Source organism: Acomys minous (genome assembly GCF_964271855.1).
Source record: "Acomys minous genome assembly, chromosome: 16".
NCBI classification, from domain to species: domain Eukaryota; kingdom Metazoa; phylum Chordata; class Mammalia; order Rodentia; family Muridae; genus Acomys; species Acomys minous.
The window spans coordinates 71,539,325-71,554,539 of record NC_140498.1 but is presented as its reverse complement, the minus strand read 5'-3'; the positions used below and the strand labels follow the sequence as shown (position 1 = coordinate 71,554,539).

Genomic DNA, 15,215 nt, shown 5'->3' with positions numbered 1-15,215 from the left:
AGGGACTGATAAGGACGCAGATGATGAGTAGCAATACCTATTCTGGGCTGAGGAGATGGCTCAGCAGGTGTAAAAGCCCTTGCTACATAAACACAAGACCCGAGTTCAAATTTTCGGCACCCACATAGAAAGCGAGGTGCTGTGGAAGATAGAGAAAGGGGGATTACTGAAGCTATCCATTCAGTGGGAGACCCTGAGTCGGGTACCCAGTGTGGTCCTCTAGCTAACAAACGCACAGGAGTGTGCAGCTGCACACACACATGCGCATGCGCGCGCGCACACACACGTGTGTGCACGAGCGGGTCTGTCCTACCACCAACAGCCTTTTAGGATATTCTGCCTCTCCAGTTTCTCATCTAAAAAAAAAAGGGGGGGGGGGAAATACCATATTAGTGATTTGATTTCAAACACAGGAGCAGATGAGACACGGTGGCTTAGTGGGTAAAGGCCCTTGCTACCAAACCATCCTGGGGCCCACATCGTGAAAAGAGAGAATCGACTCCTCCAAGTTGACCTCCAGAAACACACACACACACACACACACACACACCACGGCGAGCGTGTGTAATAAAATTCAAATACTGAGCAAAATCCGAGAAAAGGCATCGGAAGGAAGAAACATGATTGGGTAGAGCTGATAATTGTAACAAGTCCATGATGGCGAGAGTGGGCGTTCATTATCCCGTTTCCTCTACTTTGGGGCATGTTTGAAAATTTTTCATAATCACTCGTTTTTGAAAAGGAACGGAGACGGGGGGGGGGCGGGGGGGGGAGGAGTTTCTCGTGAAGGTTACGGTGAAAACCTTAAACAGAGACGCTGTGACAAATCACAGCCACTGAGTAACATTTACTAGGTATTTACGAACAGCCAGGTACCCAGAACATGTCTGGCACGTTCCCTGCGACTCCTTTGGAGAGCCCGCAGCCCACAGGCAGCAAAAGCCTACAAGGGAATCCCTGGCCTTTCCGCAGGCTCCTCCTCTTTTTCTCCACCCTCCACGCCCCTCCCTCTGAGGAAGAGCCGGCTGGGACTTGGCAGGTGTAGGGTTAAAGCCGTCACTTTGGGCAGCAGCAGCAGCCGCGGCGGCAGCAGCAGAAGCGGCAGCAGCAACTGTAGGCTGCGGCTGCGGCTGTGGCAAGCTTGGCTCCCCGCCAGCTGGCAGGGAGCCTCAGGAGGGAGGAGGGAGGAGGGAGGAGGGAGGAGGAAGAGGGGAAGGAGGAGGAGAGGAGCAGTGAGCAGGCCCGAGAAGGCAGGACTTCCTGGTGTGGGGGTTGTCAACAGCCCAGAAAGAGAGAGACAGAGACCGAGACAGAGACGGAGCGGAGCTGAGGATCCCCGAGATACATCCAGTGGGGCCACGTGGGAGGAGCTTTGAGCAAGAAAGCCACTCTAGGGACCTGGAGCCAGCGGGGGGCTGAGACGCCCCCTCCCACAGCAACAGGGAAGACCGGTGGAGTATTGACTCAGGCCGCGCCTGGGTTCCACCGTGGAAGCCCCCCCTTTTTTCTCTCTCTCCTCTCAACTGCAAACTTTCCACCGAGATGCCTGGCAGAGTGAGATGCGGACGCCCGAGAGCACTGGGTAGCCCTTGATTGTCGCCCGCTGTGGCCTGCACTAACCAGGGCCCGGGAGGCCCTAAGATTAAAAAAAAAGAAGGACGTCTTTAGATCTTCAGTCCCTAGGTCCTCTCTCCTTCTCAGCTCCGTGGCCGAGGCCCGAGAGAGGTAGGTAGGACTCCCGGGTTGGGCGGGGCGCTTGGCTTGGCGGGCAGTGCATAACCAGCGATGGGGGAGCTGGGTGGGGGTGGGGTGGGCTTGAGGCCCAGCAGAGGCCGCTGGGTGGCCCTTTCAGGGCAGGAGCAGGTTCACCCCTTTGCCCCTGGCCCTGGAGAGCCGTGTTGGGGACGACTTTGGATCTCAAGCAAGAATGTCCAACTTTGGGTCCCAGCTACTTCTTCCTGTTCTGGGTGCTCTGAGTTCTGTCCTCTGCGCTCCGGGTCTGTCATCTCTACTTATCTCCGGGCCTCAAGTGGCTTTCTTTTTCTTCCCCAAGTTGGCTCCCCCGAGAGGAAGCCCCGGAGGTGGTTTGGCCCCTGCTTTTCTTTTGCTCACGTACACACACACACACACACACACACACACACACACACACACACACACACTCACTCTGTCTCTTTCTTTTTTCAGTTTGCAAGCTCAGCTCTGGGGTTTCGGCAGCGACAGCAGCAGGAAAAACCTGCCTCTGCCCCCCCCCTCCTCCCGCCACCTCCCCTCCCCTGCACTCCAGTCACTAACCAGGCACCCCCAGTTTCCCACAAGGCCCTCTTGCCATGTCGGACCCAGACATCCCCAGGGGCCCCGATGTCCCTGCCATGTGGCCCCCTTGTTCCAGAGGTGCCTGAGCCCTTTCTCCAGGAGCCCAGACCCTCCCCCCCCAACCTGAGCCCAGTCCGGAGCCCCAGAGACCATGAGTGGTGGTAAGAAAAAAAGTAGTTTTCAGATCACCAGCGTCACCACGGACTATGAGGGCCCAGGAAGCCCAGGGGCTTCGGATTCCCCTACCCCACCGGCTCTCTCTGGGCCCCCGCCCCGCCTCCCCAATGGGGAGCCCAACCCTGATCCAGGGGGCAGGGGCACCCCTCGGAATGGCTCCCCGCCACCTGGAGCCCCTGCCTCCCGTTTCCGGGTGGTGAAGCTGCCCCAAGGCTTGGGAGAGCCTTATCGTAGAGGTCGGTGGACGTGTGTGGATGTTTACGAGAGAGACCTGGAACCCCCAAGCTTCGGCCGGCTCCTGGAGGGAATTCGAGGGGCCTCAGGAGGCACCGGAGGCAGATCATTGGATTCTAGATTGGAGTTGGCTAGCTTGGGCATAAGCACCCCCATCCCACAGCCAGGCCTGTCTCAGGGCCCCACGTCTTGGCTCCGCCCGCCCCCCACTTCTCCTGGACCACAGGCCCGCTCCTTCACAGGGGGGCTGGGCCAGCTGGCAGGATCTGGCAAGGCCAACGTGGAGACACCCCCGCTGTCAGCCTCTCCTCCCCAGACGCGCCCCCCAGGGCCTGGGACTGGAGATAGTGTTCAGCCCCTGCCTGCTCTGAGGGTCGAAGTGGAGTCTGGGGGTTCAGCAGCCGGAACCCCTCCACTGTCACGGAGGAGAGATGGAGCGGTTCGGCTGAGGATGGAGTTGGTGGCTCCAGAGGACACAGGGAAGGTAAGAGATGGGCTCGCGGGTCAGGGAGACCGGGGGGGGGGGGGGGGGGGGGCGGGGGCGGGGGGGCGGGGCAAGAGCTACACTGACTTCCGTCCTGTCCTCCCACCTCTTCTGTCACCTCCCGTCTATTGGAAAGGGCATAAAGTCTCTTTTCCTTTTCAGCAATTGTACACTGAGATCCTTACTTTTTCTCTCCCAGCCTTTCTTTTATTCTGCATCCATCCTTTCCTTCCCTCCCTCCCTCCCTTCTGTGTTCTTTTTCTTTTCTTTCTCTGCGGCCTTTACGTTGTTGTCCTTGGCCTTGAGTGTTTCCATAAAGCCAGTGGCATATGTGGCCTGCCCACTTCAGCCTTTACCTCCTCTGGCTCCAGGTGATGAGGGTGGAGGCTCCAGCTGGGTGGCTGGCTAGGCCCTTGAGGGGAGGAGCTGGCAGGGTTTTGGGGCAGCCATAAAAGGTAGGCATTCATCTGTGTCTTTATTCTTCCCAATGGCTTACCAGCCCAGCCCCAATTTTCTACCCAATTGCAAACCCGTTTCTCTGAGGAATTGGGGTGAGGGGCCTCATCTCACCCTTAATTATCTTGGGAGTGTCAGGTGGGGTGACCTCACCATCTATGGAATGGGAGGTGGAGAAGCTGGAGGGAAGGAGTTAAATCCTCCGTGCTTTCTGCTTCCTGTCTCCAAAAGAGGAAGCTACCCACAAGTCTGGGCTGGGGGCAGGATGCCTGGGTCCCTGGTGTGTGTGTGTGTGTGTGTGTGTGTGTGTGTATGTGTGTGTGTGTGTATGTGTGTGTGTGTGTATGTGTGTGTGTGTGTGTGTGTGTGTGTATGTGTGTGTGTGTGTATGTGTGTGTGTGTGTATGTGTGTGTGTGTGTGTGTGTGTGTGTGTGTGTGTAGGAGGTTGGGGAGGTTGGGTGGGTACTTAGCGATGGGAGAGTTGGATGTTTCTGCTGTGGAGAAAATAACACCTTGGCTGCCAGGAGAAAGCTGGGAGTGTGAGGGATGAGCGCTCTGTCCCTCTCTGGCCATGGGCTCAAACCACAGTGTAAAAATATCTTGAGACCCAGCCCTGTTAGAACTGGTCAGGACCAACACCAGCTCTCTCCCACCCTTTCCTGGCCTTCAGCTCCCCATTTTGTGATTGACGTTTCCCACCTTTCTGAAGGTTTGTTTTGTTTTGTTTTGTTAAATTTATTTAGTCTCCTGGCCCCTTAATCCCTAGACTTCTCCCAGGGCAAGTTTGTTAGTGACTCTTTGCTCTACTTTGGGTTTTGTTTTGTTTTTTTTTTTTTAAACATTTATTTATGTGAGGATGTGTGCGTGGGCCTTGGTGTGCTTATGTGGAGCTCAGAGGACAATTTGGGAGTCAGTTCGGTCCTTCCGCCATGTGAGAGCAAACTCAGGTTGTCAAACGTGGCGGCAAGCCCCTCAGCCGCCTTGCTTGGCCCTCTTTACACTGAGCACAGCTTGAGCCTCTCTTAGGTTTGTAGCCCCTGTCTCTCTCTCCCCACGGTGTCCCCAGCCCAGCCCCCCTTCCTTCCTCCCAGTCTGCCCTGATCATTTCCTGTGTGCTTGTAACTGTCACTCTTCTCCACCCCCCACCCCACACACAAGAGTTTTGACTCTCTCATTCCGACCCATGGTCTCAAAAGGAGCTCAGGAGGTTGGAGGAGGAGGAGGAGGAAGACAAGGGGGTGGGTGATACCTGTGACCCTCTTTCCTGTGTTCTGTCCCTGTAACCACCGTCTGCTCTCTGTTGGCTTTCCTGAGGTGGGGCCTCTCAGGGGCCTTCCCAGAGGCTTCTAGTCCAGTTCCACTCACCTCCGCCCTTTTACCGCTGCCCCCAGCTGCTGCCTGTGGGGTTACGTAGGTCCCCACTACTACCCGGGTTCCACCTCTCCCCCCATAAAGCCCCCACCTCCTCCCACCAGAGACAGAGGAGGGAGGGAGGGAGGGAGGGAGAGAGAGAGAGAGAGAGAGAGAGAGAGAGAGAGAGAGAGAGAGAGAGAGAGAGAGAGAGCGCCTTTGAACTTTATCCCAGATCCTGAGAAGTTTTGAGAGCCACCATCAGGGTAGGGGTCGCTGGAGGACGCAGCCTCTGAGGATTCATTCAGTCTGCGGATAGGCACGAAACAAACTCACCTTTCAGCAGGGGAGACACCAAGAGTACTTTACTTTCTTTCTTTTTCTTTTCTTTTTTCTTTTCTTTTTTTTTTTTTTGATTTTTTTTTTTTTTTGAGACAAGGTCTCTCTGTGTAGCCCTGGCTTGTCCTGGACTCACTTTGTAGACCAGGCTGGCCTCGAACTCACAGCGATCCGCCTGCCTCTGCCTCCCGAGTGCTGGGGATTAAAGGCGTGCACCACCACGGCCCAGCCTTAATTTCAAATCATATTAGATGCTGTAAAAACGAAACTGCTCAGTGGATTCGTAATGGAAGGGAAATGTCCCTGTAAGGAAATGACATTTGAGTGCCTTTAAGAAGGTATACAAGTGGGGCGGGTATAGAGGCCAGGAGGACGGCAAGTTCAAGGCCAGCCTGGCCTACTTAGCAAGTTCTGGGTCAGCGTTACAAAGTGAGATCTTGTCTCGGAAAGGAAGGTTGGGGAGGGAGGGAGGGAGGGAGGGAGGGAGGGAGGGAGGGAGAGATGGACTCTAGGAATGTAGCTCGGTGACCACAGACCTTCCCTAAGCATGCACAGAGTGCTCTGGGTTTGATTCCTAGTTTCTCATCAAGTGAGAGTGGGTGTGTGTGCTGTAACTCCAGCCTTTGGGATATGGAGATGAGAAAACCACAAACTAAGTAGTTCAAGGTCATCCTCAGCTACATAGCCAGTTTTAGGTCAGCCTGCTTACCAGGAGACCTTACTCCAAAAAAGATACTCACTGCTGGGGCCTCTAATCCCAGCAGACAAAGGCAGAGGCAGGTGGCTCTCTGGGCCTTCAGGGCCAACCAGGTCTACAGATTGAGTTCTAGACAGTCAGGGCTGCACACAGAGAAACCCTGTCTTGATACAGAGTACAATATCCTTTAATTGGGAGTCCTGGCTGAGGGTAGGAATGGGTGTCATAGCCGGGCGGTGGTGGCGCACGCCTTTAATCCCAGCACTCTGGAGGCAGGGGCAAGGTGGATCGCTGTGAGTTCAAGGCCAGCCTGCTCTACAGAGTTGAGTTTCAGGACAACCAGGGCTACACACAGAAACCCTGTCCAAATAAATAAATAAATAAATAAATAAATAAATAAATAAAAGAATGGGTGTCCTTTGCTACCTCATGTCTTACCATAACATCCCTAGTGCCTGTTTATTGTTTCTAGCAAGTGTGGAAGAGGGGGAGCTGTAGAAGAGAGAGACAGCCTCCCCCCACCTTCTTTCTCTCATACTGGTGAGCTGCATTCCTAATGCCTCTCTCCCCCATTATCTGCCTTTCTGCTTTTGTTTTTTTTTTTTTTGAGCCAGGGTTTCTCTGTGTAGCCTTGGCTGTCCTGGACTCCCTTTGTAGACCAGGCTGGCCTTGAACTCACAGAGATCCGCCTGCCTCTGCCTCCCGAGTGCTGGGGATTAAAGGCGTGCGCCACCACCGCCCGGCTTGACAATTTATTTCTTACTGCAGTAGTGGGGATGGAACCTGTTTTCTGTGCTAAGCAAGCACTCTGCCCGCTGAGCTGTGTCCCCCAACCAACCCTCCCCCTAAATTGACGGTTCCCACTCTTCTGCCTCCAGGTGCCGCCGATCGACTCCCGTCCCAACTCCCCAGCCCTCTACTTCGACGCCAGCCTGGTGCACAAGTCTCCAGATCCCTTTGGAGCCGCAGCAGCCCAGAGCCTCAGCCTGGCACGTTCCATGCTGGCCATCAGTGGTCACCTGGACAGTGACGACGACAGGTAGGTGGGCTCTTTCCTCCGTGTAGTGGGAGACGGTTAGGGTGGCACCTAGTGCCATACCTGCCTGGTAGAGACCCTTCACCCTACATGAACTTGGAGCGGGACCCCAGAAACAGACTCAGCAGGGTGAAGCATTTGGGACCCACTCCCTTTTTGGGGGAGAGCTGGGTGGGACTCCCTAGCTCTGGACCGTTAGAAGGGAGTCATTGTTGTCAGATTCCTGAGCTCTTGCAGGCCTAGAGGTCATTTGCCAGCCTTAGGAAGGAAACCCATTGGCACGTGCACTGGAGACAAGAATAGAAGAAGATGGAGGGGGTGGGGGTGGGGCCGGGAACAGCTGGGGGTGTGGCTCAGTGGGTAGAGCACGTGCCTAGCGTGCCCAAGGCCTTGGGTTCAGTCTCCGGTGCTCTACCAACCCTCTCAGAAAAAAATAAAAATAGGATGAATAGGTCGTTGGTGCTTTCCCATCTACATTGCCCTTCTGCCCCTGTCACCAAGGGGAAAAGGATGCTCTAGGATTGTAACATGACATCCTTGGAATCCACACTAACTACTTTAAGGCCCAAGAATTTTTAGCCAAGATAGCATTGCCTGCCTGGTGTGGTTGGTGGCGTACACTCTATGTGGATCTGGAATCCCTGTGGTGGGAGAAGGAGGCTATGTCAAGTTCAAGGCCAACCTGGGCTGTCTAGGGAGATCTTGTCTCAGAAGAGGTGGAGGGGCTGGGTGTGACAGCTCAAGCCTGAGTTCCCAGCATTTGGAAGGCTGGGTTAAGAGGATGGCCTTGAGCTGGCATGGGTGGTGCACGCCTGTAATCCTAACAGTCCTGTAATCCTAATACAGTGGAGGAGGTGTTCTAGACCAGCCTCATCTACCAGGCAGATCTCTGTGAGTTCGAGGCCAGCCTGGTCTACAAAGTGAGTCCAGGACAGCCAAGGCTACACAGAGAAACCCTGTCTAGAAAAACTTAAAAAAAAAAAGATCACTATGGGTTTGACACCAGCCTGGAGCTGGGTGTGGTGGCGGACGCCTTTAATCCCAGCATTTGGAAGGCAGAGGGAAGCAGTTCTCTGAGTTTGAGGCCAGTTTGGTCTACAATGAGTTCCAGGGACACGAGGGCTGCTGTCTAAACAAAACAAAACAACAAAACAAAACAAAATAAACACATATACAAACCAGTTTGGGCTACATAGTGAATTCCGGAGCCACCTGAAAACAAAACAAAATAATAGTGTATGCTGTAGCCTAGGTGTGTAGCTTAGTTGGTAGAGACCTGTCCTAGCATTTGGGTTTTGTTGTTGTTGGTTTTTGTCTTGTTTTGTTGGTTCTTCGAGACAAGGTTTCTCTGTGTAGCCTAGTGTTCGTGAAGCCCTGGGTTCCCAGCACTTGCATGGACCGGGTTGGTAGTACGTGGTTCATAATCCCAACACTTGGAGGCAGGAGGATCAAAAGTTCAAGGCCATCCTCAACTATATAACAGCGCTAGCGGCTAGCCTAGGCTATATGAGACCACGTCTCTAAAAGGAAGGAGTTGATCTAAACTTAAAATTGATGTAAAGAAAGGATGTGACCAACAGACCTTGGAGGAAGCTGGACTCCAAAGACCTCCCGGCAGCAACTACCTGGCAGTAAAGGGGTGACACAGAAGGGCAGGTCTACTGGCTTGCGGGGAGTGTAATGAGACAGTGGGGGACCCATAAAGGAAAGGAGACGGGGTGGCCGGGAATATGTGAACTGGAGGACAAGGGGCTGGTACTGGGCAGGGCAGGGTAAGACAGGGTAGCTCATGAAAACTGCCTTCCAGCTGGCTGCCTGGGATGTGTGAGGTGTGAGGTCAGCCAGGGCCAGAGTCACCTGCCCCCATCTGATGCTATTCTCAGCCCCTCCACCCTTCCCATTTGGGAAGGTCCCTGGCAAAGAGGGCTTCATGTCCTTCCCTCTACCCCTTTCTCAGCCCAGGCTCAGGGTTGTGCGCTTATGCTCCCTCCCTCCCTCCCTCCCTCCCTCCCTCCCTCCCTCCCCCTCCCTCCCTCTCTCTCTCTCTCTCTCTCTCTCTAAGGGTCTGACCTGTTAAGCCTCCTTAGCACCGTTCTTTGGGCTGGTCCCCTCCTCCCCGTCTCTGTCCCACCCCCTCTGCACACCCTAGTCTGACCGGTTGCTCCCAGCCTCCACTTTAGTCTCCCCAGCCTTCAAGGCTGTGGGGCTCTGGCCCAACCCAGCCCCTTGCGCCTCACCCTGCTGGGCCAGCGGGTTTGGGTTGGGCCATCCATAAACCCCCTAGGAATGGGGTGGGTAGACCCCACCTCACCTATCTGATGCGTCTCCTGGAGCTAGAAGACCAAGGTTCCAAGTGACATGAAAGTTTTCCTTTTGAAAGGGAAAAATGGGTTGTGGTACTGGGGTACCAAATTTGAGCTGGGGGGGGGGTACCTTACCAGTCCTTGGATCAGGAATGGGAAAGTGGGGCCCCTGGTGAATTCAGACTATGTTGGAAGGTCTGTGATCCTGTACAGGGTGCGAGATATTTACTTAGGATGACTGAGAGGGTGGGCACCTAGCTAGTGGTTCAGGGTCTTATAGGAAATAAATCCCAAAGGCTTTAGGGAGAAAAGCTACATTATTTTAATGTTTTCCTCTGGGTTCGTGCTTGCTTTTGTTGTTGTTGTTGTTGTTGTTGCTGTCTACCACTGGGCTACATACCAAAGCCCCAGCCCTACCCTTTTTTCTTCCTGCTTTTGTTTTCAGCTTTTAGACAGGGTCTCACTTTAAGCTGCGCAGGCTAGTCTCGAACTAGGATCCTCTCACCCCAGCCTCCTGAGAAGCTGAGATGGCGGCAGGCGTGCCCACCAGGCTCTTGCCGCTGCTTTTGCATGCCTGCATTCGTGTGGTCCTTTTGTGTGAGTGTGCATGTGTGTGTGTGTGTGGGGGGGGGTGCACATAGGACAATTTTGGTTATTGTACCTTAGGAGCTATCTGCCCTGTGTGTGTGTGTGTGTTGTTTTTTTGAGACGGTCTCTCTGTGTTCGCCTTGGCTGTCCTGGTCTCGCTTTATAGACCAGGGTAGCCTCGAACTCACAGCGATCCACCTGCCTTTGCCTCCCCAGTGCTGGGACTAAAGGCGTGCACCACCATGCCCAGCTCTCCTGTTTTGTTTTGTTTTTTAATCTTTGGTTTTTGGGGATCAAACTTGGGTTCTTATGTTTGTAGCATAAGCCCTTTACCCACTGAGCTATCTCCCCAGGCTGTGCTAAGTTAAAACTTTTTCATTTATCTGGGAATGTGCGTGTATACATACACATTAGCATGTGTGCCGTGTTGTAGAGTAGAGGTCAAAGGTCAGAGGACAGTTTCTGTGTGGGAGTCTGTTTTCTCCCTTCTACCATGTAGGGCCTGGTGATCCAACTCAGCTTTGCGCTCAATGGGGAGTGCCTTTCTTTTACACACTGAGCCATATGGACGGCCTCTTCACACACTTCTCCTAGCGAAACTGTAAGAGCAATCCCATGATTCCTCACTTTCCAGATGAAAATAATGAAACTCAAAAGGAAAGGGTTTTAAGAAACCTGTCTGAGGTCACTCAGCCAGTCAGTGAACCTGGGTCTTAGTATAAAGCCTCTGCGCGCGCCTCTCTCTCTCTCTCTCTCTCTCTCTCTCTCTCCTGTTGGAATGTGTGCCTTCCAAGAGAAAAGGAGGTGGCAATGGTCCTTTTAGGAGGTCTTTTTTGCTAAGACAGAGGCAGGGACAACTCAATAACTGGGGAAAGGAGCCAGCCCCTCCTCCTCCCTGGCCCAGCCCACCCCCAAAGGCACCGCAGAATCAAGTCTGGGAGAGGGTATAGATGGGATTGCTGGATGCCACTTCCTTGGCCTCAGGCCCAGCCTCTGAGGGCTCCTAGAACATGCAGGGAGCTAAGCTGGCCGATAGCCCCAAATCTTCACCGATGTCTTGTGTGCTCTGATTTTCTTTTCTTTTTCTTCCTGCTCCCCACTCACCCCCACTCAGTGTTTCTCTGTACCCTTGACTGTCCTGGACTAGCTTTCACAGTGAGCGACCCACCTGCCTCTGCCTTCCAAGTGCTGGGATTACAGGCGTGTGCCACCGTGCCCGGCTCGTGTCCTCTGATTTGACCTTCCGAGGCAAAAACCAGTCTATTTTTGTTTGTTTGTACGTTTTGTTTTGTTTTTTCGAGACAGGGTTTCTCTGTGTAGCCTTGACTGTCCTAGACTTGCTTTTGTAGACCAGGCTGGCCTCGAACTCACAGCGATCTGCCTGCCTCTGCCTCCCAAGTGCTGGGATTAAAGGCGTGTACCACCACGCCCGGCACAAAGACCAGTCTTAAGAGGCGCCCTCACTCCTGGACAAGAGGAGTCTGTCCATGTCTTGACCCCAACCCCCCTTCCACCCCCCCTACTGAACAACCCCAAGGGATACCGTGTGCATTTGAAGCCTTGGCCAGGCCTATGTTGGAAGTTGTGGAATTTTCAGGACGATGGCAAAAGTGTCTTTGGGAAAAGGGGTATGCAATCTCGTTTATCCAAAGTTGCATTGGGGCTGGTGGCGCCTGCCATTCCTGTTCCGAGCCTTGCCCAAGAATTCCGGTGTAGCCCTTCCCGGGGCTAATCAAAGGGAAAAGGCTTGGCTTGCCAGAGACCTCATCCCTTCAAGTGTTAAGGCTCGAATGGCACAGGGGAAGTGCTTTCAAAATCTCCTGAGCTGGACAAACAGGAGATAACAATCAATCAGCCAACAAATGTTGGTGGTTGTATTATTCCTTTATTTCTGGCAAGAGTGGAGGATTTAACTTGGCATCTCTGCCCAAGTGTCCGCCAAGCGGGGCCAACACTTCTATTCTGGTACATCTGTCCATCTTTGGTGTCTCTGTGTCCTGGAAGGAGGGTGCTGTGTTTTCTGTACCCTACTCCCTCCCAGGTACTGTGTATTGAAGTATCTTGAAAAACAAACTTGACACTGGCTGGTTGCCTTACCCCCTCTGTCCCTCAGCCTCTCTCTCCTCTCTGTTGTGTGTCTCTGTCTGTCTGTCTGTCTGTCTCTCTGTGTTTGCATACTTATGTGTGTTCAAGTGCAATGTGGCAGGCTTGTGGAGGTCAGAGGACAGCTTGGGGAAGACTGCTCTTGGCTTCCACAATGTAGGCTCTGGGAACGGAACTCATGGCAAGAGCCACCGAGCCCACTAACCCTTCCGCCCCCCACCTCCATCCTTAAGGACCCAGCCTTCGGAGGCTCCGCGCGTCCAGCTCTTCCTAGCCTGGTCACCCCCTTGGTTGTTCTACCTGTCAGCAAACCTCCTGCACTTCGAGCTTGGCCAGGAAATGGAAAATTCCCAGCTCCCTTCCTGACGCCAGGGCCTCCAGCAAGGGTCACCTTGGACTGAGTATAGATGCCCCTGTAGGAAAGCAGGTTGGAGCTGACAGCCAGTGTGGGGACAGATTAGAAAAGAAAGAGCCAGCAATATATGAATGGAGCAAAGTTGGCACCCTGATTCTGGGAGGACACTGGGGGGGGTGGGGGCTGTCCCAGGGGAAGCCGAAGGAGGCTTAGGTAACTGAAAGGAGAGCCTGCCTCCCCAGCTCACATAGTCAAGGAGGAGACATTGGAGGCTGGAGCAGGGCAAGGAGACCCTTGAAAGTCCTGGGTTGACCAGAGGGGCTTGAGCAAGAACCAGACTCTATCTATCCTGGTGCCAATCAGGAGACAGAGCCCTGGGGCATTAGAGCCGGGCCTGAGTTGCCCTCTGGTGGCCACTGAACAAACTGCAGTCGGGCCTGCCCTTTGACTACGGACTGAAGGCTGTCGTCTCTGTATCTAGTGTTTCATGTCTAGTCTCAGCTTTTTTTGTTTTTGTTTTGCCTTTTCTTAAGTCCTGACTCTCACCACAAGATCTCCACGCCCAGGTCTCAGATCTCATACAGGCTGCCTTTGATTTACAGGGTTTTTAGCATAGGTGGGGAAGGGGGTGGGTGGCGGCGGTGGCGGTGACGTTTCCGTTGCTATGGTAACCATTCCTAATTCTCCCCTTCACTGAAAAAAAAAGTGGGGTCCCCTTGGTCCCAGGTTGCAAGAGCTGCCCAATATGTATACATTTCTTTCCACCCAGTTCCTCTTGTCTGTCCCCTTTCTTAAAGTTGAGGGAGGTTCACGTTTAATCCAGACAGGGCGGAAAGGAAGGCACAGGTGGGGGGCAGGCCTCCTAGGGTCTCACCTTCACGCCCCTCCTCATGCTAGCCCTCCTGCCCCATGCGCCCCTCCCCTGCCCCCTCCCACCAGCTGACTTCACCTCCCCTTCCCCTCCAATCTGGGAGTGGTGCCAGGGTGAGAAGGGGACACTGGGACAGACCATGTGTGTCTGGGAATTCCCGCCCACTGGGGAGCCAAGGGAGGGGGTCCCCCCGTGTCCCCAAGGAACCAATAGCAGCTGCGCCTTGCCTTGAGGGGGAGGGCAGGGTGTATATCTCTGAGGCCAGCACTTGGTAGGTCCTGTCTCCTCTGCCTGCCTGGCATCTGCAGAACTCTACTCTGCCAGGGGGGCTCTGAGCCCCCCCAGGCACTCCGTCTGACACGGTTCCTTTGGTTGGGCGTGGATACCGATGACCTTCACCTCAGGGATGTCCCAGCCGGGGGTCTCTGTGAAGTCCTTGGTATCGTCTTATGAGACTCGAGTGGTAGGGATGGCGCCAGGGGCACCCCGAAAAAGGGTCTGCGCGTCTTCCCCATGTTCCCCACGGGGGTCATCCCCCATCCGAGGGGCATCGGGACCGCCTTCCCACCAGGGCCTGGGGGGGCCTGGGCAGCGACCTTCATCCCGCCGGGGGATAGACAAAAGCCTTCTCCCTCTGATCCTCTACTGTCACAGGTACTTGGGGGTGGGGTGAGGTGCTTTTAAAGACAAGCAGCCCCTGGAAGGCAGCAGCGTAGCTGACTTGGGGGTTCCTCCTCAACTGTACCTCCCCATGTTTCTCCAGTGGTTCCGGAAGCTTGGTTGGCATTGACAACAAGATTGAACAAGCCATGGTAAGAGAAGATATTTTGGTCCCAGGAGGCCCCTTAAGCAGTCCCTCTGTGTCTGTCTCTCTGCTCCCATTACTTGGAAAGCCAAACTCTGGTTGCTTGTCACCTGCCATCTCTACCTGGTCCTTTGGCTTCCCTTAACCTCTGCCCCATCCCTGACTGTGAGCCCCGTCTCCCCTCTCTCATCTCCCTGCCTCTCTTCTCCTTTATCCTCAGCCCCCCTCCTTTGGGCAATGGGGCATGGAGCTCTCAAGGCACCTGGGTTAGGAGATAACAGTTGGGGGGTGGCCTGGCGGGGGAGGGGAGGGGGGAGGGAGGAGGAGGGGGGCTGATGGTTTGTTTGTTCCTGGGGTCCAGGACTTGGTGAAGTCCCACCTCATGTTTGCCGTGCGAGAAGAGGTAGAGGTGCTGAAGGAGCAGATCCGAGACCTGGCAGAACGGAACGCTGCCTTGGAGCAGGAAAATGGATTGCTGCGAGCCCTGGCCAGCCCGGAGCAGCTGGCCCAGCTGCCATCCTCGGGCCTCCCTCGGCTCGGGCCCTCTGCACCCAATGGGCCTTCCATCTGAGCCTCCTTTCCCTCACAATGTGCCTTTGGGGGGCTGCCACCGGCTGCTGGGCCTTGTGCCAGCGGTCTGCCCCTCTTCTTCCTATGTAGCTTTAATGCCCACACTCAACCACAAAACCCAGGGATGGGAGTTAAAGGCCCAGTATTGGCCTGTCCCTTCCCGCCTGGTCTCCCCAGAGTCCCCAGGCCTTGCCAGATGAGAAAGAACCTAAGAGGGGGTGCTTATCTAGAGCCCCTTATCCATGAAAGAGTCCAGCCCCACCTCCTTCCCTAGGTTACCAGTGTTCTGGGGAGCCCCCGCCCCCCAGCAGTAGATGGCCTAGAAAGGTTTGGAGGTTCCCTGGCAGGCCTCAGCCCTGGTCCACCTTCTTCTTCCAAGTGCCCCCTCTCCTCTGCCTAGGGGAGGGGGTGGATGGACAGTATCTTCAACTTCTGGGATTCAGGTTATTGTTAAAATAATAATTATAATTAAAAAAAAAAATTCTGAAGAAACTTGAATATAGAGGTTGGTGTGGTGTTGCTGTGTCGAG

At 54.4% G+C, this 15,215-nt stretch overlaps 1 protein-coding gene across 2 annotated transcripts; it reads left to right on the top strand.

Annotated features, from left to right (window-relative positions):
* Positions 1–1,063: 1,063 nt before the first annotated feature.
* Positions 1,064–15,183, top strand: LOC311586111 (TSC22 domain family protein 4). 2 transcript variants are annotated; one of them, XM_084761987.1, is made up of 6 exons: positions 1,064–1,725; positions 2,054–2,112; positions 2,188–3,211; positions 6,933–7,093; positions 14,074–14,122; positions 14,477–15,183. In XM_084761987.1, exons 3-6 carry the CDS (start codon positions 2,468–2,470, stop codon positions 14,684–14,686), a joined length of 1,164 nt encoding a protein of 387 aa, XP_084618113.1. In that variant the 5' UTR covers positions 1,064–1,725; positions 2,054–2,112; positions 2,188–2,467; the 3' UTR covers positions 14,687–15,183. The 2 variants fall into 2 exon arrangements, with proteins under 2 accessions (XP_084618113.1, XP_084618112.1); XM_084761986.1 differs by lacking the exon at positions 2,054–2,112.
* The last annotated feature ends 32 nt before the right edge of the window (positions 15,184–15,215 follow it).